Source organism: Pseudorasbora parva, chromosome 6 (assembly GCF_024679245.1).
Source record: "Pseudorasbora parva isolate DD20220531a chromosome 6, ASM2467924v1, whole genome shotgun sequence".
NCBI lineage: Eukaryota > Metazoa > Chordata > Actinopteri > Cypriniformes > Gobionidae > Pseudorasbora > Pseudorasbora parva.
In genome coordinates, this window is record NC_090177.1 from 20,035,858 (window position 1) to 20,061,564 (window position 25,707).

Below are 25,707 nucleotides of genomic sequence, written 5' to 3' on the forward strand. Positions count from 1 at the left end.
TATGCATATTTTGTAAAATCAGTAACTCAAAGACCAAAAAATCTGTTCTGCACAAATGACAGACCTTTTAAGGAATACATATTTTCTGTGTATTTGGCCCTATTGTTTATTACTGGCAGGCAGTATAATAGCCTTTTTGACAGTGGTTTAGTTTTATAAAAGACAGAGAAAAAGCTGGACCTTTTCCAGAAAGTTATTGGCGATAGTGATGGCAGTGCATCATAAAATAAGATCTAGGGCTGTGCGATATTAAAGAAAAATGCGATATGCGATATCTTCTTAAATAATGCGATATTCGATATACGGTACAATATTGCTATTAGTGTGTAAAATCTATTTAAATTATATTTTTTTTAAACTGAGAATGATATTATTTGTGTTTTTCACATTCTTTCTGGGAAAAGAAAACATCCCTACAACTTCTGAAAGTGACCAGCAGTGCTTTAGCAAAAATGTATCTGACAATATAATTTTAACATCAATGTAAACAAACAAAAATGTAATGCAAATATTTAAATTAGGGCTGTCAAACGATTAAAATATTTAATAGCGATTAATCGCATGATTGTCAAGCGTTAACTCATGATTAATCGCAATTCAATCGCAGATTTTTATATGTTGTAAATGTATCTTAAATTAAGTTTGAATTAAGTTTTTAATACTCTAATCAACATGGGTATATGGACAAATATGCATGCTTTATGCAAATGTATGTTTATTATTAGTGAAACCATACTTATTTAATAATAGACCCTTTTACAGCCCACGTGATCAAAGAGTTGCGCGCGCATTTTCGCAACGGAAGTGGTGTTTTTCCCTAGTTGTTCTAACGTGTTAGCAACTCCGAAAGTTTATCAAAACTGTTTCCCAGCATCAAAATGTCTGGCTGTTGCATTTTCGGTTGCACTAATCGCTATTCCACCAATGGGCTTAAGTTTTATAGGATTCCGTCAGGATCACGGCCGTTTCAGAAGAACCGGCGGTACCTGTGGCTGCAGGCGATTAAATGCATTGATTGGAACGAGGGCATAAAAATGCTTGCATGAAAAAATTTCATTTGTAAAACATTTACTGCACTTGAAACTTAATGCTTTATAATAAACCTCCCAACATTGGCTGCCACTGGTGTGTATAATGTACCCCCCCCCCCACCCCCAGATTATCATATCAATAATCACAGTACTTATCAATTTCATTTGTAATGATTTTATTAATAGTTTAATTGCAAAATAACCATCTGAGAAATGTATGCAAGCAACATAGTTGCTATTTAAGTACTATAGCATTACAAAATTAAACTTAAAACAGAAGTGTGTCGACACATACGAATCAATAACATAAAATGTAAGAAAAGGATAAATGTATGTCTGTGTGAAGAATAAGAATAAAATATGTAGAGAATTGTATTGGACATTCTGTACATACCCACAGACAACGTATTCATAAGCATCCAGTGATTTATATGCTTGTCTCGGCTGTACACGCTCGGTTTATCAACTAAATACGTATATCCGACCACCTGGCCATCTGCTAACGTCTTCTATCCACTCCACTATAGTACACGGATCTGGTAGCCGAATACCATTTGATAAAGTCAACTTTTTAAAATAACTTTCTTGGTTTGTGTTGCTTAATCTGCACACGTAGCTTGAAATGCTGCTGATTCTCGCCAGTTTGTTGCCAAAATGCGCGCGCATACGTTGCTACGTCATCATTGTATACAAACAGTAAAAGGGTCTATAATTAATAATACAGTATGAAGACTAGATATGTATCAAAGGTCATAGATGTTTATCAAAGAACTTGTTCATGTCTCTTAAGCCTAAGCTTAAATTCAGAATAAGCAGGGATTTCTCTCATTTTAAGAATATGAATAAAGGGCAGTTTAGTTCAGAGCAGGGCACAGTTTGTATAAAAAACTGGTAATGTGAAAGCTGACATGTGGACCTGTGAGTGCACCAGTAACACCATACTGGATGAGGTCCATATTCCACGAGTAGGAATATAGTGCGGCCCCTATTTTGTGTGTGTGCGCCGAACTGTGCTGCAATTCACGTAAACACTGCAAGATTCGGGAGAGCTCCTGTTCAGAAAAGTAACCTGTACATTCGTTTTAGACGATTATAATGGATTTAGTTCAATATAACACATGTACTGTAAGTGGTGGTGTCAATGATTTACCTCAGATATGAGCCAGAGTGAGCTTCAGTGTATTCACGTTCGGACTATAGAGAATGTGCTCAATGTAAACAGACTTTTCTTTCGACCTGGTGTCTAATATGGTTAAACAGAAAATAATGGTAGCTTATAGGCAATAACTGCACATTTGGTTTAGAATATTAATGTTAACCATTTTCTTTCCTTTTTAATGTTTGCTGCTGCATCCTTTACGTCTACGGCTTATTTTGATCTCTCCAACTACAGACCATGGATCAAACAGAAAATGAGTGCTGCGTTAACGCACATTAATAAATTTAGTGCCGTTAAAATGAATTTGCGTTAATGTGTTAACACGTTAACTTTGACAGCCCGAATTTAAATACCAAAAACTCTTTGCTTGACTTGGTGATATATAGTAATATCAACCTAAAACTTAAAATCAAGAACATCCAGGTAAACAAAGACACCTGAACTAGGGGTGGACGAATGTTTTTGTCATTTTAATTTGTCTTTTTTATTAAAAATAAGAACTAAAAACAGTAGTCTTTACATTAATTACATATGCACTGATACATCATAAAGTCACAAAGGTTATTCAGCCAAGAGCACTGAGTGATTTTCTTTTGTTCTTCTCTTGTTTGACAGACAGCGGCAGGTTTACTGTATTAGCACGCTGTCACTTTAAGACCTAATGCACGGATCCTATTGAAACACATTCGGCTTCTTTCCCCGAATTATATTATTCACTTAAAGCATAACCGACTGGGTTTACATGAACAGTTTTGAGTGTGTAACAAGACACTAAACAGAACTGAAGGGATCACACGGTTTCAGAGAGGCGGCTTGTGCGGACGTTTCGCTGTGTGTGTCAAACAGCGCAAGACTGCAAGGAGCTGTTTTTATAACTCTATTTAATGTCTAGCATGTCACATAAGTAACAAGTTCCCGTGTTCCCAGTCTATTCTCTGCTATATGTGTCAACCTAAAACATAGACTTTTCACAATGTTGAAGTAACATATTAAAATCATTTAGATATTGCTTGCCGTTGCGATATGCATATTGCGATATGTACATTTGCGATATTTCGATGGAAGCAGAGATGAAGAATATAAGTTAGGGCTGTGTGATATGGACAAAAAGAACCTATCACGATTGCTTGATTATTTTATTTTTTTCGATTTTAATCACGACAAACAGACATGCTTTACAGTTATAAATGCATTATGTGTAAATTTGATACATATTTCCAAAGGAAACCATTTAGAGCTTTATCAAAAAGTTTACACGTCTCTAGAACAAATGGCCTAAATAAATAAATATAATGTATAAATATATTTATTAATGAGACTAAATGATCTTACCAGTGCTTAGGTCGCTCTTTCTGATATTGCGGTCTTTGAATTTGAAATGAGCTGCTGAATAAAATGCATCATGAAACTTTTGCTTTTGTTGATGTGAACTCCATTAAATGAGCATATACTGCGGGGAATTGAAGATCGGATTTATATTCATTTTGCGTAGTTGTAAGGTATAAGAGAACCTGCATGTTTTTTATTTTTTATTTGTTTAGATTGTTTAGCTCGTTTCATTTGCGAGCGCCGTTCCAGGCAGATCAGCTCGTCAAAAATGCATTTTACTGTGGAGGTAATAGTAGCCTAGGGTAAGTTAACTAACATCCTGATGCTTGAAGTGTTTTATATCTATGGATTTTATTATAGGAAAGACAAATCATGAGTTGATTTGAGAGATTAAACATGCGGTTAACTCACTTTTGGCTGCTGGCCACTTGGTCGTCACTTAAATAAATGAAAACTTTAATTGAACAAACAAAAAATTGCTCTAAACATTTTTCTAAATTAATTTAATAAAGAAACAAAACTTAATATAAGTACTTTGACATTAAATCAAAACGGAACTATTTTAATGGCTGCAACAATGTAAACAAAACACGGGCTCCAGTCGGACTCGGGCCGATAACTTTGATAAGCTGTCGAACACGGGCCGGGCTAGGGCCTAGATTTGAGGCAGTGCAGGGCTCTAATCCTGCCCCCTCTCAGAAAAAAACATAAATCTGACATTACTGAGCTATGAGTTTAAAAGTAGATTAATAAAATTGTACAATGGCATTGCAACTTGGGATATTGCCAATTGGGCATTTTGTCCTGCGTCAGGAAAGGGGTTAAAAGGGCTATAAGGTGCCGTTGGTGGCCTAAAACAGAAGATTAGCCTACTTATTTTTTAGCTTTCCTCGCGCTGTGTAGAAATAATATTGAATCAGCCGTCCCTTGGTTGAGACAGTTTCTTCTCGCCTTTATGACTCGACCTACGGTGCTGAATGTGCGCTCAGTGCTATACTTATGCTGGAGCGTAGAGGATCCTCCTTGCCAATGTATTTCATAGTAAATTGTGTCAAGTAGGCTAGCCTACTATATAAATTACAAAGGTTTAATTGGCATCTTTATTTCAAACAACCCGACCGGCCGCGACCCAAATATCATTAAAAATATTTTTGGATGACTTGTAACCGCTGGTGACCGCAGGTACCTGCTCATTTTGGATCAACCCTCATCATCACTGATTCATGTGGGAAAAAATAGATAAATATTAAGTCTGTTTTTTGTTTTTGTTTTAACAAAGAAAAGGAGGATGGTTAGTATGCAACAACAGCAGGAAACTGTATATTTGTGCAGTGTGCACACGTCAAAAGATTACAATCCGATCGAAAGCTTGTGAAATATAAACGCGCACATCAACCCAATCACTTTATTTAGTGTTCATGTAAATACTACGTTCGGATTCATCTATCGGAATTCATTCATTCAGATAGAATGAATTATGACAAATTATTACCTAAACAGGTCACAATTGAGTTACATGTCTCAAGTGTAGGCAACACTGAAAAAGAAGAGTCTTGTTGATTTTCACTTGAGCTACAATCATTGATTTGGAATTCCAAGAATGAAACTGTTATATTTGTGTGTGTGTGTGTCTGTCTGTCTGTCTGTCTGTCTGTCTGTCTGTCTGTCTGTCTGTCTGTCTGTCTGTCTGTCTGTCTGTCTGTCTGTCTGTCTGTCTGTCTGTCTGTGTGTCTCTGCATATGCATGCGTGTGACGCTGTGTTTTGAAACACTAAGATGTGGTTCCACTACTTTTCAGGCATTCCAGTTTAGATCAAATGTAGAAAAAAATGATTTAGCCTTAAATATATGTAAAATACAAAGTTATTTATTTTTTATCTGTGATTTCATGATTAGTCAAATAGAGGGTTAAAATTGAACTTTGTATTTGTGTATATATTTTTTATTTGCGGATATACTTTTATGTAATTTGCATTTAGAAGTTTTCCCATGAACATTGCCTCTGCTAGAGGAATTGTATGGTCACAGAGGTCATTGAAGCCTTTCTATGACCCTAAGAATCTGACGTGACATGAGTTGGATCATAGGAAAATAGCACTCCTCATGCAAAGTGCACTCAAAGTTGGTTTAAAAAATCTAAAAAAAAATGGTTTAATTTAATCAGTAAGGTGGTACTCTAAGTGTTAATATACGTGGAATTTCTTTTTTATAATTTTTTCATTGAATCTGGGATTGCATCTTCTGTAAGGGATGCTAAATTAGAATTTGAACAAAACAATGTATTTGTTAACACAATTAAGTTGCCTTTTAAAAAAAAATAACCTTACTGCTAGGCATTTGATGCCTAAAGGCCCGGATATACTTCAATTTCTACGTCCGGACGCTTCTTGCTCACACTCGTGTCCGCACAGCTTTCAAAGTATACTCAAGCGTGGATTAGCACGAATGACCAAGTTCATCACATGCACAGTACAATTGTTTGAAGGACCATAATCTCAGTTTTAAACAACAAAAATCAAGATTTTCTCTTTATCCACAATCGTGCAGCTCTAGAGTATACCGTTGTTTAATTGTTTCTGTTGTAATCTAATATTACTGTTGTGAAAGTGTTTTGGGGAACTGATTTGGGATTAAAGAAGTTTGGAAGAAGTCAAAGCACTATAGAGGTTTTATGGAGGAATCCGGTCTGGTCTCATATGAATGCTGTGGTTTGGGGTACGGACTGATGTTTTCGTCATGGAGACCAGGGGAATTTATGGAAGAGAGAATCGTGCTGACCCTCGGCAGTTTAGCTCTAGTTCAGGCTTGTCCATTTCTCTCACGGCCCTACAACAGGGTCCGTGTTCATCTACATTAGAGAGACAGTAACCCACACATGCACGAACAAGTACACACGCACATGTTCTCATAGTCTCCCAAAGCCACACCCTTGCATGGCCTGTTCATTAGTCGCTTTGGGGAAGCTTACCAAGGTGTAGTTTCCTGATTTAGCTGTTAAATGAGGCCAGTGCCCCATAGGGAAGTGTCTGTAATAGACTGAAACACTGACACACATAATTTTGAATGTGCCGTGATAGATAGATAGATAGATAGATAGATAGATAGATAGATAGATAGATAGATAGATAGATAGATAGATAGATAGATAGATAGATAGATAGATAGATAGATAGATAGATAGATAGATAGATAGATAGATAGATAGATAGATAGATAGATAGATAGATAGATAGATAGATAGATAGATAGATAGATAGAGCTAGCTAGCTAGCTTTGCCACTGCAAATCGCTGGCAGTGTGAACGCCCCTGTAGTGTGGTGACTCAGTTTTGTATCCTGTGTTTGATTTAAAGTCAACACTGTTGCCTTCATCTATGACGTGTTCATATCTCAAAGTTTTCTATCAGAGAGTGAATCATACCATTCACACAAGTCTCAAATTATTTTTAGGCCATTTGATGGAAAAGCAGCCCGAACTCTCAGTTTATTTAGAGGATTAGTGGCTAAATTCACATGTTGTTTAAATAGTTGACATTCCCCTGGAGCTAGCACAAGCTTGTTGGGTTGTTTCATTGTTACTGGGACTGCAGAGGGTTTATTGAGCCGTTGATGGCCGTTGAACTGTCTCAATGTGTAAATATTGAAAGCAGGAACACATCTGTGAGCACTTCAGTGATGGAGAGTGGCAGTCTGCTGAAAGCTAGTGACACCACTCTTTAAACAGTGTGCACAAACCAGCAGATCTCAAAGGTCAGTGTGATTTATTGATTTGGTTGGTGCTCTAACTATGACATCTCACTTGTTTGACTGAAGACCAACCTGCTACAGGAATGATTGTCACATCCGTATTAAAGGCTAATGGTCTAATCACATGAATCAAGCAGCTGCACTGTATTATGTTTAATAATCTTTGAAATTTTAAAGGGCTGCCCCCTAATAGTCAACTAACCGTTAGACCAAAATTGACCCTGCTGCAGTCTGTTAGTTGCTGGGAAAAAAAATTGTTCCAAAGGAAGTGGCGAAATCACACAGACTGGAATCTATTAACGGCAGGAAATCCAAACATTTGCCTATAATTCATCGACCTCAAATATAGCTAATGTTTAGCTAGATAAATGTGTGCCATTATTAGGCACATATCCAAGTGTTTATGCGGGGAGCTCCGGTACTATCACTTGCATTTAACTTAAATACTCACACAGATAAGAGTAATGCAAACTGTCAAATGTCTACTTTTTTTCTGTAAACTTACAATAATATTATTATTAATCATCATCGAATATTATGATTCATTGCTTAAATGAACAACTAGTCTACTAGAAAATATCTTTAGTTGAGAGCAGCCCTAGAAAATATTATTAGTGTTTTTAGCTATAGTATCGAAATTGGATTTGAGAATTGTTTAATTTCACTTGTATCTAAATTTTGGGTGTCATAACCTTATTTATTACAGTATTAGGATGTAACAGAAACATTAGCTATTGTGTTTAGTGTCATAACACTACATGTGAGAGGGAGATTTACCGTGTGCCCCTGCTGCAGTCCTGCTGCTTAGTTGATTCAGATCATCTCTTTGAACTGCTGACATACAAACACAATTAGGATTGATTGTTTCCCGGCACTGCCACACTCATTTTACTTTTAAGTGCTACAGACTCTTCGACATCCACACTGTTGAGTAGAGTGGTTTTAATTGAGAAGCAGCAGGCAGACTTGACGGGTGGTTTGTGTGTGGCACTGAGGTGTTGAAGATGGTTGAGAGAGCTAACAGGAAATGATGTCAGCACCAGACCTAGACAGTCAGTGCAGTTACATTGTAATGACAGTAGGTGGTGCCAAGGGTTTTATTAAACCGTTCATAATGCATTGTTTTACGATACACGACCATCGCTTCCCCGGCTAACGCCGAAGTGGATTTTTCACTTCATAGAGATCAATGACATTGAACAGCGGTGACGCCAGTGAAGATGAACACCGACATGCTTTACTACAGCGTTAAATCTTAAAGGGTTAGTTCACCCAAAAAAATAAAATTCTGTCAATAATTACTCACCCTCATGCCGTTCCAGACCAGTAAAACCTATGTTCATCTTCTTTACTCAAATGAAGATATTTTTGTTGAAATCTGATGGCTCAGAAAGACCTCCATTGGCAGCAATGACATTTCCTATCTCAAGACGCATAAAAGGTACTAAAGACGTCGTTAAAAAGCCCATCTCACTACAGCGGTACTACAATCATTTTATGAAGCGACGAGAATATTTTTTGTTTCCCAAAATTAGAACTCTCTCGTTTAATTTTTCCTCATGTCTGCTGCATGTTTTGTGGTTGACCCTACTTCAATCAATAGTTTTTATAGATTACATTTATTATCGACAATTAAACGATAGACGATTATTGTTTACATCCCTAGCGGATATAGAAAATATCCTCACAGGCCTAGGAAGCTTGCAACTTATTTGCTTTCAAAAGACCCTCACATGGACCTGCATATAACAAATAACAACCCTCATTGTAGTGTTAATTCCAAAATAACGAAGCAAGTTCAAGCAACACATGTCTATTACTGAACCCTGTACCATATGGGTGAAATATGGATTTAAAGTGTGTTGAGTGTGTGCGTGTGGGTGTTCGCATATCCAAGTGTAATTCCACAAATTCCATCTGCCTATTTGGGCACTTCAAGTCTGTTCATATCTGCACCGACTCATCACATTGCCTTAATAACAGCTGATTCTTTTGGACTGACCCCTGCACCCTTTGACATGCATCTGATTCAGCAGCTACATTTTACCCAATTGTGGGCATAATTAAATGTGCAACATTGTGTTCCTGCTTTCAGGACAGTTCTTCTTTTTCTTCTTCTGGCACTATGTTTTTTATGAGTAACAATGAACGGCTGTTAAGCCGCTTTTAAGGGTGTTTATAGAGAGTCCTCTTAAATCAGTTGGACTGTATACAGAGCCTTGATGAGTGTTTTCAGTGTAGGGAACAGTCCTTTTAGTTTTTAGTTTTTTATTTCATTCGGAAGACCTACTTATTTCAGTGAACCAGTTCAGTTCCAAAGCAATCAGTTCACAGGCTTGAGTCATCACTGTTGACTAGTAGTCTAGAAGTGTTACCAAACATCCTTCTGTAGGTATTTTGTATTTTTTTGTAAAATACACAAAACTTGCTGTTTATCATTGTTTTATATATATATATATATATATATATATATATATATATATATATATATATATATATATATATATATATATATATATATATATATATGTTGCCTCACATATGTTATGTTCAAGTTCCCTCTTTAAAAGTATTCACACTGACTTTGATTAAATCACTTGAGGTCAGCAAGTGTCATGCATGCATCATGTGAGCACCATTTATGTAGCAGTGTAATGAACGACTTGTTTTCTCGATGCATTATTTACAAAATCTCCAGATTCAAATGCATCAATTGATTTTTCTTCTTACATTCTAAAATGTTTATCTGCACATTGCACTCTTCATTTTATACCAAGTAGCCTATATTTATGTTTAGTTAATGTGTCCAATCAAATCAAGTTCAATTTCATTGTGAATCAATCACTGCTTTCAAGAAGCTTAAAATGCACGGCGTTGTCAAATTCCCAGTGGATTTGTTTGTTGTTTGTCATCTTAAATGGCTAGCTCTCTTTGAAAATGAACAACTTGCAGTCGCTTTTTTTATTGCAGATCTTTGCAGAACAGTGTGAATGCCTTTTTGCAGTTTAGTGTTTTACAAATTATTTAAATAACCAGTGGCAATTCAGTTATCACTACACAAAAAGAAATGATGTAGAAATTGCTAGTAAATTTCACAAATAATGACAAAGACCGGCAAGTAACATTGAATTAAATTTGAAATTAAGTCAAAAGACTGCTGAAATGTGTAAAACGTAACCAATTAACCTATGCTTTATGTAAAACTTAAAAAAAATATTGGACTTAATAACATCACCCAGTTCTGTTTATTAGGTGGTGTAGGAGTTAAACTAGGACGTCACCTCAGCGACTGATTAACCGTTGTGGAATGAGAGCTATTAGCTGATGGGAATTGTTTTACATGGGCTAGTTTATGAAAAATCATCAGGCAAGTTATTTATATTCCTGTCTTCCTCATGGCCATTTGCTTCATTTTAGAGACTGCAGAAGCCTGAAGCCTAGCAACCCACAGAAAAAAAACAGCACTCCTGTGGTGGGCTATTCAGCACCCTCTTAGTCGGGTTCTTTGTTTTTGCCCTCACTTTCTTGTGTGTGTGTGTGTGTGTGTGTGTGTGTGTGTGTGTGTGTGTGTGTGTGTGTGTGTGTGTGTGTGTGTGTGTGTGTGTGTGTGTGTGCGAGCACTTCCTCCCTTGCGCTCATGGGTTTTTCCAGTCACCCTGGGGCCTGATGGAGCAGGAAGCCCCAAAAGCTTATCATTTCCTTTGCTACTGGTTCTGCCTGAGCATCGTGTATGGTACACACACACACACAGATCCTGACAGACTTGTAGGGTAAATCCAAGTGCTGACACACTGACACAGATCACACAGTGGATGTTAAACAGGTATTTGTAGAAACATGCACATCGGAGACCCTCATGGTGTGCTTGTGTGTCCGTTTAGTGTGAAGTCTGTTTTGAGTCCTGAAGAGAGCTGGCTAGCTATCCCTTTTTGGCCACCATTGCCTTTCTGCTAGCCAGTTGGCCCCGGTCATCATCCAATCAGCACATTCCTCCCCATGAATACACTGGGACCAGTTTTGGCAGGCCACGCTGGGTGGGGTAATGTTCATATCCTGTGAGCTGACCCTTACACACACTTGTATGAGACATCACAGCCGTCACAATAGACCAAAGTTTTTACTTTCTTGAGTTTGTCAGCAAATCAGTTACATGCAGGGATGATTCCTCTGTGCTTAAATAGACAGGTACGTGTAGACAAACAGATGAAACGAAGTGAGAAAGAATGGAAAAGAATAGTTCTTTAGAGGAGAGGGAGTGGGCACAAAGCTCCCTCAGTGCTGGAGTGGCACTGCCAGTTTGTGCGGACCTGTTGTTGTGGGAGCACAGACCCTGCTCTGTGTGTGTGCGTGACCCAGCTGCCCTCCCAGCATTACATCAGTCTCCCACATCACCCACACACACAATGAGACTCCAGTCAGCCATCCCTCCATATGCCCAGCACGCTGCCCGCATGCAAAAAGCAGCTTTACGCTCTCACACGTGTGTGTGTGTATGTATGTGTGTGTGTCGTAATAGAGCTATTCATTGCTGTAATTAGGGTTAGGGATTTGATCAAATTCCTAAACCTAAGTATTAAACTTTGGCATGTAAAACGTCCTGCGTTGTTTGTGTTAAAAACGCTTATCTTCATGTTGTTCCGAACCTGTATTACTTTCATTATTCTGTGGAATGCAAAATATATTTAAAAGGGACCCCATTTCTTTGCAATGTATTGTTCTTCAAAATATTGTGGTAAAGTGTAAAATAACATATGACTGTAAGTAAATTATAAAAAATGTATATGAACCATGCCTTTAATTTCAAGAATTCTAAACTTAGTAGAGGCTTCTTTTTTGGTTGGTAAGCACCACCCCGAACATTATATTAACACCACAACATTCACATAACAATGCCCTGGCAGCTACTTAGAACACTTTAGCAACTCCCTGGAACATCCAGAAAACACTATTAACACTACAACAACCAAATAGCAACGCCATGTCAACTCCCTAGAACATCCTTGTTGTAACTACCTGGAATGCCATATCCCAAACCCTGATATCGCTCCAGAAAACCTTATTTACACAGTAAATGACAACCACATAGTAATACCCTGGCAACTACCTAGAACACCACAGCAACGCCCTGGCAACATTCCAGAACACCATATTTACTCTATTACAACCACAAAGCAATGCTCTGGTAACTACCTAGGGCATCCTGGCAACATCCTGTCAGCTGTCCTGAGTACTTTATTTACTCCATAGCTACCATATAGTACCACCCTGGTACCCTCTCCAGAATCTAACCCATAGCAACACCCTGGCATCTGCCTAGGACACCATAGTAATGAAAATCTGCCAGCCATGAGCTGCAAAACAATTTTTTTTTTTTTCGGAAAAAAAGGTAACAACAATAAAAGGCAAATCGAAATTTATACTGATGTTGATCAAGTTTGTTCTGCTTTAAGAGGTTTTAATAAGGTATTGTGTGTGTTTGTCTCTCTCTCTCTCTCTCTCTCTCTCTCTCTCTCTCTCTCTCTCTCTCTCTCTCTCTCTCTCTCTCTCTGTCTGTGTGTGTGTGTGTGTGTGTGTGTGTGTGTGTGTGTGTGTGTGTGTGTGTGTGTGTGTGTGTGTGTGTGTGTGTGTGTGTGTGTGTGTGTGTCGCAAACTGAGCAGAGGGGGCAGGAAAGGACTGTTGTGTTTCTAGGCCACATTCTTAAGCATAGAGAGTAACCAGGCATGAAGTCTGTGCAGCCCCTTCCCTTCTCATACAACCACAGAAAGAGGCATATCTCTCTCTCTCTCTCTCTCTCTCTCTCTCTCTCCTCTCCTCTCTCTCTCTCTCTCTCTCTCTCTCTCTCTCTCTCTCTCTCTCTCTCTCTCTCTCTCTCTCTCTCTCTCTCTCTCTCTCTCTCTCATCTCTCTCTCTCCTCTCTCTCTCTCTCTCTCCTCTCTCTCTCTCTCTCTCTCTCTCTCTCTCTCTCTCTCTCTCTCTCTCTCTCTCTCTCTCTCTCTCTCACTGGCCCACTTGGCCCCTCTGACCTGCCTCCTTTGCTCTTCCTTTGTCTGCGTAGTTCATGCTGACATGTTGCATGTTGATTTTTAGCATAAACACCATTGTGTGTAATCTTATCACCTGAAGCTGACAGCTGTCTCCTAGACAAACCAGATCTGGTTTGAAAAGTACCAGGAGCCTGGTTGTATCCTCTGGAAAAACAGCGGTCGTCAGCAGATCTGTCACTCCTAGTTTTGTTTTGGTCCGATTTGTCTGCGTAATGTGTGTTGTCTCAAACTTTCTGCAGGCCACAAGGTGTGAACTTCATCCAGCCGTGTCATTGAAGTTTAGGAGCTACTTGTATGCCATAGATTAGAGGAGACGTGTGAATACGAGTGAGAGAAGGGTGTTTTGTGTGGCTTTAAGGGCGCTTTGAGAAATTGAGAAATTGAACAGGATGGAGGTGGATGCATGTGATTGTGACTCACATGGCCATCCTTCTGTTTTTGCATGTTCTGTTTGTTTTTCCTTATTTTTATGAAACCTTTAGCCCACAAATGACATTGTCCTCATTTACCGGTACTCTCATTTTGTTTGAAACCTTATGACTTTTCTTCCTCTGTGGGGCACACAAGGAGAGAATTTCAGAATGTATTGGCCGCTGTTTACCAAAAATGACAATATTGCAGTCATTAAAATTATATTCCAGGTCTTCTGAAGCTGGAGGCTTTATGTGAGGAACAGATGTGCTATCCACCTTCATTATGGATTAAGTGTTGTATGCATAATCATTATAATTATGAAGTTTGATTTGACAAGTGCAAATGAGTTATGAGGGAAAGATAAGTAAATACGGTAACTACTTGTGACAAAGTTGTCATGTAGCATTTAGTTCTTATGTAGTATTATGGTTAACATAAAATAACTTTAAAAAATAGGAAAGAAACAGCTGAAAATAAACAAAATGACTAAAACTTAAAGTGAAAATAAGAAAAAATAAAAGCTAATTCAAATTATTTTAAATACTATAATATTAAAATTAAATAAAACAATATAATAAGGTTAATTTAAAATATAAAAATGTATTTCATTTTACTTTTATAATGCTATTTTGCCATTTTGGAGCTTGAAAGCCCCATTCCCCTTGACAGACTGGCCCCTTCATTTCACATTTCTCTTTTTATGTTAACCGTAAGTATGAGCAATGGTGTGATGCTTTGCTTTAGCAATAACCGCTAATTATGAAATGTGCAAAGAGAATCTTGTTATTGTGCATATTGTGTGTTCACCCGTTGTCACAAACAGACAGGCTCAGTTTGTGGTTATAGACGTGTGGTCCCAAATTGATATTTAAATATTTGTGTCTTGTGTCTTACAGGTGACATCACACAGAAAGGCTATGAAAAGAAACGAGCTAAAATTCTGGCCCCGTTCGTACCACAGACCCAAAGTAAGACTCACCACACGCACAGACACAGACTTCCTGTCTGCCAATTTCCCCCCTCCTCTCTGTTACTTCTTTTGTTTCTCATGCCACAAAATGCCATCGTCAATTAAATTATTTTCTACAGTTTGTTTTTTTTATTATAAAGGTGTTTTCATGTTCCTGCTATCTTTAGTTTGTGGAAAATCTAATCCAGCTGAAGAATATGATGTAGAGTTGTGACATCTCTCATACTAAGTTAATTATGTTGCACTAGTTAGTTCCATAAATTATGTATCTGAGATTTTGTACCTGTATTTTGTTCTCTATTATTTGCAAATGTGTGGCTCTATGCTGCTTCCTCGTGGTGTTTAGTAGAACTGCACCTCCACCGGCATCAGTGCCTTTATTAAGAGAACGCACTTTGCAAATAAAACGGACACTTGAAATAGTCTTTCGTCCGAAGCAACCTTTATTAAACCATCTTCTTATCTGAAAACTTTAAATAATTCAGTCTTTTCCGGGCTCCTTCCGGCCTGTCCACACACACACACACACACACACACACACACACACACACACACAGGCTTCCTGTAAGCAGCCCTCTGTCAGTCATGAAAGAAGGAACTGAAACAGGTGAGTATATTAGTGGGTTTTGACAGTTTAGTGACCTCAACACTGACTTCCTTGTTCCGTAGCTATGTGATATTTAAGAACCATACTGGATTGCAGGGACATGTTGTTTACACAATAGATCTGACCTTCAGATATAGGAGAGATATGTCTAAGACACATTTGTTGCACAGATATGTTCTTATTCGAAACCCCCGATCAAATGTGCCATTTTGTCTTCAAAGGTGCCATTTCACTGCTTTGAAGTTAAAGTTCACCTCCTGCTGTCCGCTTCTGCCCTGTCTGTTACTTCTCTGAGGTCGCCCCTTCCTCAAACTGTATATATAACATAAACATATTATAACAAATACGTTAAAGTTTCTGTCATTTACTCACCTTCATGTCATCCCAAACCCACATAAAACTATCTCTTCTGTGGAAAAGAACCATTTTTTTAAAGAAATCGGCTCAGTAAGGCCGTATCTTTAAAGCTTTCATCTATTCCTCAAACAAAGATTGTATGGTTTCAGAAGACTTACAATGCACTTCTTTTTTGGGTGAATTATTCCTTTAATTTGTGTCGAAATAATATGCATTTGGAGATAGACCAGAGACTTTGCACTTTCTGAAAATGTACATTATGGTGTTAATGATGTCCGTGTATTCGAGTTGATTTATTTATGACCTGTGATCTTTATAGAGATGGACGTGAATATCCATTTGACCCCTGGACATTCTTCAAACCCTGCTTCCAGCCCTAACGCCGTCCCCATTGCTGCCCCACGGCAACACAGAGCTCACCGCAGTGGAGGAACGCGGGATGACCGCTACCGGTCAGGTAAGGAAAATTAGTTTGCCGGTATGCATTACTATTCAAAAGTGTGCTGATTAAAACCACTTTTATCATGTATATATTGGTGGTAAAAAATAATATTGTCAGTATAAGCAGCAATTTATTAAAGGTCATCAGTGGAGAAAGATGCTTTTTCTCCCCCGTTTGTGTAGTTACGGCGTGTACATTGTGCTACTGAATGGCCTTAATGTGAACACGGCTCTATAATGTGTTTGTCACCACAGAAAGGCAGTTCTCTGTCTCTACATGAGTCAGTCACTGTTTGGTGACATTGTCGGATGTCTCATCTGCCTCTTGTCATGTGCTATTGTGTAATTGTGCTTCTCTTCATTTGTCTTTCTGGACATTGTTCGTTCTTCTTCTTATCGTTCTTTGTGTTCATCTGCTAGATATTCACACAGAGGCTGTGCAGGCAGCTCTGGCCAGGCATAAAGAGGAGAAAATGGCCCTTCCTATGCCCACTAAGCGTCGCTCAGCCTTCGTCCAGTCTCCTGCGGAAAACTGCACTCCTCCCGGTGGGTCCTGCATCGCCCACAAGCCTTCTGCTTGTCCTTCTGTCCAGATCTCACTGACCAGCAGGGTCTCGGAAAATACACGCACACCCGAACCTTTAGGGCACACCCTGGCCTTCATGTGAAAAAATTATAATAATATAATATATTCTCTAGTAATATTCTAAGAATATGTTTATGTTATATGACCATATCATTATTGGTCATTGGCAGTTTTTTTCAAGTTACATATAGGATTAGGATAATATTTGAATCAAATGTTAGGCAATTCCATCTTTTCAGTTGTATATTAACTAAATATTTTTGTACTCCAACCAAAATTTCAATGTCACTGCTAATACATCATATCAGATTCATTATTTATTTGTGTCTGCCTTTTGTGGTCTTTATCTGTAAGCATTTTTTTCTGTGCATAACTAGATGCTTTAACTGTTGTTACATGTGTGTGGCCACAGATACTTCATCGGCATCAGAGGATGAGGGCTCCCTGCGCAGGCGTCAGGCCGCAATCAGTGCAATGCTGGCTCAGAATCTCCAGAGTCCCGAGTATTGGATCAACCGCTCTGTCCAGGGCTCCTCCACCTCCTCCTCTGCCTCCTCCACCCTCTCTCATGGAGACGGCAAAACTCACAACCACAGCCAGGGGCAGACCAGCATGCTCGCCGATGTGCTGGCCCACACGCGCATAGGTACTGCAAGATAATGAGTCACATGTTACACACATGTTCAGGTGCTGAATCATAAACCACTAATACACACACAAAAGAGCTTCAGTTTTAAAGGTCTAGCACTTACACAAGCACCATTTAGCTTTCAATGACCTGGTCAGGGCAAAACAAAGCAACGAAAATCCGTCAGTGTTGATATTGCCGTTTAAACCGGTTTGTTCAGTTATGTTTCATATCGAGCATGTGCATGGGTTCACAAAATGAATCACTGTGCTGTTATGTGTCTTCACTGCAGAAAGCAGCAGCATTCCTCCTGACGTCACAGCCACAGTGCCTCAGGACAGGAACTCCAGAGTGGAGCTGCCACCCAACATCATAGTGAAGGGCATAAGCCGTGGTCAGAGCCGCTCCAGCATGATGGACACTGCCGGCGGTACAAACATCACCACACACACTTCATATATGCAGGGATCCTAAACCAAACCATGTGGTTCTCAAATCAAAGGCCCACCATTGTGCCAATATCCCAAGATATTTTTGGTATTTCTGCTGTTATTGACAAAGCTGTTTGTTTTAATAACCGAAACGTTGTGCATTGATCATAACATTTAATAACATGACACATTTTGTCATTCTATGGGTTAGGGTTACAGGAAACAAGTTTTAATAATGATTTAAATTGGTTGAGAATCACTGATCTACAGTAGGTCAGAGTTCAATTTCTATAGTTACATTTTATTTTAAGCAAAAATCAGAAAAGTTTGAAAACTTTGTTTCACTTTTAGCTAAAGTAATATGTTATTTCACTGAAACATTGGTGATAATGTAATTAAACCTATTTGAATAGGGTTTTATGTCCTCTTTTGTGTATTCTTATAAGATAACCCTTGCTACAACATTTCATATTAACTCATGTTAACCATACCATTTTCTAGCTAGCATCCACTAGCCTGTAAAAACTAGTTTAGAATGATTTCTGTTCACTACTAGTGTCACATTTGTGCTTTTCACTTCCCAAATAAGCAACATAAATCATTTCCTCTCTGTGTCTTTATTTAGAGGGATCATAAATTAAAGTAGTTGACTTATGTTTCTGCTATAATTTTACTGTTTTGCTTCCTCCTTTGTCATGATGACGTCTGACCGTAGGAAAAGGTAGGGGTGGAGGGATGTTTAGTGCAGTGTAGTGACACCCAGTGGTTTTGTCCTCTCAAAAGGATCCTGTATGATTCTGTGTGCTTGTTTTTGATTTTTTTGTTGACAAAGCCTTTTCCTATTGAAACCTCTATATTTGTCTGTTCCATATGGTGTCCTTTGACTAGCTCATTTTTGACCAGCTAATTGTCTGAACAGGTGAATGAAAATATCTCTGTCAACAGGTGTTCCAGCACACGGTCGTGTCTCCACCAAAATACAGCAGCTGCTCAACACATTGAAGAGACCTAAGCGGCCTCCACTCAGCGAGTTCTTCCTGGATGACTCTGAAGAAATTGTGGAAGGTGTGAAGCTATTTTTTTGATACCATACTACATGTATTGTTTTATATGGAAAATGTTTAAACTTAGCTTCTAAATTATTTTCCAATTTAATTCAACATTTTTGTTACAAATTGAAATAGTTTTAACTTGAATTTCAGAATTGGTTTGTGCTCATTTTACAGCAGTGTTAAGCATTATGACAGCAGTGTTAAGCTGCTTGAACTTCACAAGTGTGTGTGAACCCGGATTCTGACCATCTTTACAGAGTCACATGACATAATTTGACCTTATTAGTGACCTAGAATTGGTGCATATTAGTAAAAAAAAATCATTTTATGTCATAATTTTTCTTAGTTTATTTCCAAAATGTAATTAGATTTTTTATGTGTTATCAGACTTTGAACCTCTCTTTAACGGTCTTCTTCACTTGCAGTTCCACAGCCAGATCCCAACACACCCAGACCAGAGGGCCGACAGATTATTCCAGTAAAGGGAGAGCCGCTAGGGGTTGTCAGTAACTGGCCTCCAGCTCTGCAGGCGGCACTGGCACGTTGGGGAGCCACACAGGCCAAGAGCCCAGTTCTGACTGTCTTAGACATCACCGGCAAACCACTCTACACCCTCACCTATGGTGAGATGTCACACTGTTTGGATTAGGACAAGCACCCTGATTTCATTCCAAACCCATATGTTACTATTTTTTTCAGTGCAACACAAAAGTAGAACATTTTGAAGATTTCTTTTAATATATTCTCTTTTAATAAGCTCCTGTCACCACTTGACCCCTGTAGGTAAACTGTGGAGTCGCAGTCTGAAGTTGGCATACACGCTGTTAAACAAACTTGGTACCAAAAATGAACCAGTTCTGAAGCCTGGAGATAGAGTAAGATTTCAACACAGTGCTTGGCACACTGCAATGGCATACTGTTCTTAGCTTAAGGCTATTTCTTATTCTCCATATTTCTCCCTTTAGGTGGCCTTAGTTTATCCCAATAGCGACCCTGGGATGTTCTGGGTGGCCTTTTATGGGTGCCTTCTCGCTGAGGTCATTCCTGTTCCGATAGAGGTGCCTTTATCTCGGAAGGTATGAGAGAAGATCAAAACCCCTTAAAACATTGATATTATCTTGTTGGAATGTTTACAGTTGTTCATATGAATTTTAGGATACAGGAAGTCAGCAGATAGGCTTCCTGTTGGGTAGTTGTGGTGTGGGACTCGCTCTCACTAGTGAAATTTGTCTGAAAGGACTTCCAAAGACCCCGAATGGAGAAATATTGCAATTTAAAGGTTAGTTCCCTGTTGCATTAAATTAAACTCTGCTCCCTTAAATTTATCTTAAACTTCAATTTTGAAGCTATAGAATAGCTGTTTAACTTGTTTTCTTATAGGATGGCCTCGACTCAAATGGGTGGTAACTGATACCAAGTATCTTACTAAACCCTCCAAGGACTGGCAGCCGCACATACCTACTGCAAACACTGACACTGCTTACATAGAGGTGAGTGTGGGTGTTTTATGTGAGTAAGAATCCTTCCAGTCTCTGATGTGTGTGTGATATGAGTGTGATATATGTGTTCTCAGTACAAGGCCTCAAAGGAAGGTACAGTGATGGGAGTGGCTGTGTCGAAAATCTCCATGCTGACACACTGTCAGGCTTTAACACAGGCCTGTAATTACTGTGAAGGTGAGTGCTACACTACTGCTGTTGAACAAATGCATTGAAATCATAAACCTTAAAAAAAATATGGACAACGCCTCTTCACTAGTGGTGTAACGGATCACAAAACTCACGGTTCGGATCACATCACGGATCACAAGTCACGGATTTTATAATTTTTCGGATCAGAAAAAAGGGGGAGGAGACTATTTTTATTTGCTTTCCATTTTTTGTATGAAAACTTTTGGTGTTATCATAATCTATATGGTTATGTTTTTTGACAAAAAATAAATAAATAACCATCTTAAATCAAATGTTACTCGGTTGTTAAAGTGTAACAACCTGTGATGTGAATATAAAACTGAGCATATAATATAAAAGATTAGGATGTCAACATTCTCAGGGGAGAGAGTAGACCTTTTACGTCTGTTGAACACATATTCATTATTTTTATTTAAAATCCAAAAGTTGGTACTGAACATGGCTTGTCATCATTGCAATTCTCTTTGTTAGGCATACACTCTTTTATACATATCATGTTTAAAAACACTACATTTAAACAATGTAGTTTTTTCCACCTACAAGAAAGGAGTGCTCATCGTTATTTTACTTGGATTACCTAAAGCTAAATGCCATTTTCCTTGCTTTACCCAAGGCAAAAAAACATGTGTTGACTTTGAAATAGAGTACACTTTAGATTATATGCATCTGTTTGTATTAATGCAGATGGTGCGCTGTCACTGTTATAGCTCAAACAGTAGAGCATGGCGCTAGCAACGCCAAGGTATTGGATGTAATGTAAGTCGCTTTGGATAAACAAAGGCCTACTCTTCGCTACCCTTCACTGAAGAAAAGTAAAGCCGCCATCGCTGAGTATGGCACTGATATCTTGTGCAGATTTGGGACAGAGACCTCGAGACCGGAGGCTGCGCAGTAGAGAGCAGGAAGTAGAGCCACGATATCAAAGCCCGCCCACTCTCTCGCAGATGCAGAGCAATTCATTATGTCGGTTTGAAATTATTAAGGAAATGTAGAAATTAAACTAAAAAAAGTCTGTTGGTGCCTCAGTGACATCTTCACTCAGAGTAGCTGTCAGTCTCAGCTGTCAATGATGACATCACAACCCCCATTTATATAGTATCAAATAACTAAAACTAAACTTATTTAAAAAATTAACACTTGAAATGAAATCAGCATGATAAAAACTGCCTAACTGACAGAAACCATCTTTGGGGAAAAATAATATGAAGTATAATTTATTGTTTAGTTTGTCTCGCGTCCATTAGAATACATGGAGGGGCGGGGTGTTATGAGCTATACTGGGACCGGCCACCTGGGGGTGATCAAGACACTTTGGCTTCAGTTTTCAACACGAGTCCGTCACGCTTGATTGAAATATTCCTGATACTGCAACAGCACAATACTAAGCAGATCTGGAGTTCTCCAGAATTAAGCAATGAGATAAATTAATTTATAGCCAGTGCTTAGTCAGATTATTTAATTAGATTTATACTAATAAGATTATTTTTCTGAATAGAAATTCGGAGATGACTTGCTTGTTATTTGATTCCCTATCTATTATTTGTGAACTTTGAATTATTTTTTCTTTATCTTGGCTTGATGACTGGCTTTTCTCAAGGAGAACTATGTTTTTTGTGCTCTTTCTTAGGAGAAACACTGGTTAATGTCCTGGATTTTAAGAAAGACTCAGGCCTTTGGCATGGAGTTCTAGCGGTGAGTGTGATTCCTCTGAATGTTTTGGTTCTGTGCATTCGTTTCAGTTTCACAGACTTGTTCCTGCATGGTCGCTAATTTTTACCCTCTGCTTGTTTGTCCATTCTTACAGAGCGTCATGAACAGGATCCACACTATATGTGTGCCGTACTCGGTCATGAAGGCTTGTCCACTGTCCTGGGTGCAGAGAGTTCATGTTCACAAAGGTAAAGACATCCTCAACATCTGTGCGTGTAATTATATTATTGTGATCTGGCTGTGAGCAATCATGTAGAATCAACAGTTCTGTGGTACAGTAATCTAAAGTTTCATGGTTGTGTGTAAACACAGCTCGTGTGGCCTTGGTGAAATGTAGAGATCTGCACTGGGCTATGATGGCTCACAGAGATCAGAAGGACACCAATCTAACTTCCCTGCGCATGCTGATCGTAGCTGATGGAGCCAATCCCTGTAAGTAAACAAGCTATGGGAAAGAGATTGCTGTATTTCTTTGTTTTAGTGGCTGTAAATGCAAATAAATGATCCATATTTCTGTCTTAGGGTCTGTGTCTTCATGTGATGCCTTCCTGAACGTCTTTCAGTCTCATGGGCTGAAACCTGAGATGATCTGCCCATGTGCTTCCTCCCCAGAGGCCATGACAGTGGCCATCCGCAGGTACCTGCATGTATTAAGGGCTGTGCGCAACATTTTTCTACACTTAATTGCCATAGATATGCTTTAAAGTCACACTATGTGTTTAGGCCCGGTGCTCTAGGCGCTCCGCTCCCTGCCAGGGCCATTCTGTCAATGGCAGGACTCAGTCACGGGGTGATTCGAGTCAACACAGAGGATAAGAACTCTGCCCTTACTGTGCAAGATGTAGGACATGTCATGCCTGGAGGTGAGACTCTGCAACCATTTGAACATTTCACTGCAGATTATGTGAGTGTGGTGTTGAAACCAGTTTGAAATCAGCTTCTAGTTTTCAGTGTTTGAAAGCAATTCTACTTTTCCTTCTTCACCACAGCTCTTATGTGTATTGTGAAGCCTGATGGGCCACCCATGCTCTGTAAGACTGATGAGATCGGGGAGATAGTGTTGAACTCACGTGCCGGAGGCACCATGTACTATGGCCTGCCTGGGGTGACCAAGAACACTTTTGAGGTACGGAAAAGCACATGGAAAGAAATATTTCTGCAAGCAATACTCTGAATACACACTGGGCCTCATTCAGAAAACATGAGCAGAACGAATTTGTGTGTAAATGGTTCGTAAAGCTTTCAAATATTCTTCAAAATTAGATACTAGTTACACATTACTGCCATGGATATTCTGTGTTATGCCAATCAAAGTATCTCGGGTAGAAAAACGCTGCCCTTGCGAATCGCTTTCAAGCGCCACCAGCTGCTCATTTTCAGAAGAGCGCTTAGGTTTTTTTAATTTTTAATTATTGCTAGTCATATGGCTAATTAGTCTATGGACTAGTCTACTGGAGCCAAACCTGAGAAAGAATTTCAGAAGATTCCACAGCGTTCCTGGCCACATTATTCGCAGTTGCAACTCATGGGCGGGGATTATGCTAATTATAAATGAACGTGCAAGCGCATCCTATTTATGCGTTTGGAATTGATTAATTTACTACCGAATCCGTGGTATACAAAGCGTTTGTGAATCTGGAGGAGAGTTTATTAATACACAAATTACTCAGAATTTGCTCATATATTTACGAAAGTTTAATGAATGAGGCCCATTTACTCAAAACTATGTCTCACTGACCTTGTTGACTACAGGTGATTCCTGTAAATTCAGGCGGTACTCCTATAGGTGATGTTCCCTTCACGCGCACTGGACTGTTAGGCTTTGTGGGCCCGGTAAGTAGTACTATAGTAGTAAAGAGTTTCAATATATTTGTATTAAATTGTTTTAACATGTTAAAGATTTTTAATTCCTCGCATGCATTAAAGGGATAATTCACCCAAAAATGAAAATTTGATGTTTATCTGCTTACACCCTGGGTATCCAAGATGTAGGTGTCTTTTTTCTTCAGTAGAAGACAAATTAAGTTTTTTTTAACTCCAACTGTTGCTGTGCTACAGTCACATAATACAATGTCAATGGGGTGTAATTATATTGAAAAAAAAACATGCATAAACAACTTCAAATTAAACCCTGCGGCTCGTGACAGCACATTGACGTCTTAAGACACGAAACAATCGGTTTGTGTGAGAAACCGAACAGAATTTATAGAATGGTGTATCTCAATGGGATACAAGCAGCGGAAGTGATGTCTCGCACTTATCGTACGCCATATCGTGTATTGTGTTCTACTGAAGAAACAAAGACACCTATATCTTGGATGCTCTGGGGGTAAGCAGATAAATATCAAATTTTCATTTTTGGGTGAGCTATCCCTATAATGTCTTAATTTTGACATACATTTTTTTGCTTTTTTTTTGAGCTTTCTATTCATCAAAATATCCTGAAATCATAAAAAAATTATTGATTCAATTTATATTAAGTATGAAAAAAAGCCTATTTGTACTCGCAGCTCCTGAGATTTGTGACACTGTAATTTGTCTTTTATTGAATAAACTCTTCACTGTACCCTCAGGGAAGTTTGGTGTTTGTGGTGGGGAAGATAGAGGGTCTGCTTTCAGTCAGTGGTCGCAGACACAATGCAGATGACCTGGTGGCCACAGCGCTGGCGGTAGAGCCAGTCAAAACCGTCTACCGGGGGAGGTACGAATGACGCAAAAGAAAAAGAAAAACACATTAAAATTGCTGGTGGAAGTGTCATGTGGTTTTGAAAGGTTTTGTCCTATATCTGCAGGATTGCCGTGTTCTCCGTCACTGTGTTCTATGATGAGCGAATAGTAATTGTGGCAGAGCAGAGGCCTGATGCCAATGAAGAGGACAGTTTCCAGTGGATGAGTAGAGTCCTACAGGTAATACACAAACAACCCACTTTCTGCCCTCACTTAGTCTAAAGTAGGTCATTGAAATGAATGGACCTGAGCTGGCAGGCTTAATGTAATGAGGCAGAACACAATGACAAATTGACAATATCTAAAGTTGCCATCATAGATTTTGACCCTCTATTTCACAGTATTAGGTGCCATGACTTTCTGCTTTTTTTCCCTGCATGCTTTCCCACAGGCAATAGACAGTATCCACCAGGTGGGCTTGTATTGTTTAGCACTAGTTCCTGCAAACACATTACCCAAAACTCCTCTGGGTGGTATTCATGTGTCCGAGACCAAGCAGCACTTCCTGGAGGGATCTCTGCACCCTTGCAACATTCTGATGTGCCCTCATACGTGTGTGACCAACCTTCCAAAACCCAGACAAAAGCAGCCAGGTACTGAAAAACCTGACAAGGTTGTGAAATTTTGAAATAAATATTCATTATATTTTTTGGTTGCAGTTTTGAGTTGATAAAAAGTTAACTGGTTGCGTAAAATGGGTACATAATATAATTTCAGAATATTTTTTTGGTATACCCCTGAATTTTATCGCAGAACTTTTTTGAGGTATCGGAAAATAACATAT

At 38.8% G+C, this 25,707-nt stretch overlaps 1 protein-coding gene across 4 annotated transcripts in view; it reads left to right on the forward strand.

The window, feature by feature from the left end:
- Window positions 1-25,707, forward strand: part of dip2ba (disco-interacting protein 2 homolog Ba) — a 54,757-nt gene that overhangs the window by 19,253 nt on the left and 9,797 nt on the right. For all 4 annotated transcript variants that reach the window (XM_067446064.1, XM_067446066.1, XM_067446065.1 and 1 more), the window contains exons 2-23: window positions 14,620-14,691; window positions 15,977-16,114; window positions 16,519-16,644; window positions 17,097-17,330; window positions 17,605-17,742; window positions 18,689-18,808; window positions 19,221-19,418; window positions 19,579-19,670; window positions 19,761-19,871; window positions 19,951-20,074; window positions 20,176-20,285; window positions 20,369-20,471; window positions 22,114-22,178; window positions 22,291-22,384; window positions 22,509-22,628; window positions 22,719-22,833; window positions 22,920-23,059; window positions 23,186-23,322; window positions 23,949-24,029; window positions 24,770-24,897; window positions 24,989-25,103; window positions 25,315-25,516. In XM_067446064.1, the coding sequence (XP_067302165.1) occupies window positions 14,620-14,691; window positions 15,977-16,114; window positions 16,519-16,644; window positions 17,097-17,330; window positions 17,605-17,742; window positions 18,689-18,808; window positions 19,221-19,418; window positions 19,579-19,670; window positions 19,761-19,871; window positions 19,951-20,074; window positions 20,176-20,285; window positions 20,369-20,471; window positions 22,114-22,178; window positions 22,291-22,384; window positions 22,509-22,628; window positions 22,719-22,833; window positions 22,920-23,059; window positions 23,186-23,322; window positions 23,949-24,029; window positions 24,770-24,897; window positions 24,989-25,103; window positions 25,315-25,516 (2,763 nt within the window). The remainder of the gene's footprint in view (window positions 1-14,619; window positions 14,692-15,976; window positions 16,115-16,518; window positions 16,645-17,096; window positions 17,331-17,604; window positions 17,743-18,688; window positions 18,809-19,220; window positions 19,419-19,578; window positions 19,671-19,760; window positions 19,872-19,950; window positions 20,075-20,175; window positions 20,286-20,368; window positions 20,472-22,113; window positions 22,179-22,290; window positions 22,385-22,508; window positions 22,629-22,718; window positions 22,834-22,919; window positions 23,060-23,185; window positions 23,323-23,948; window positions 24,030-24,769; window positions 24,898-24,988; window positions 25,104-25,314; window positions 25,517-25,707) is intronic.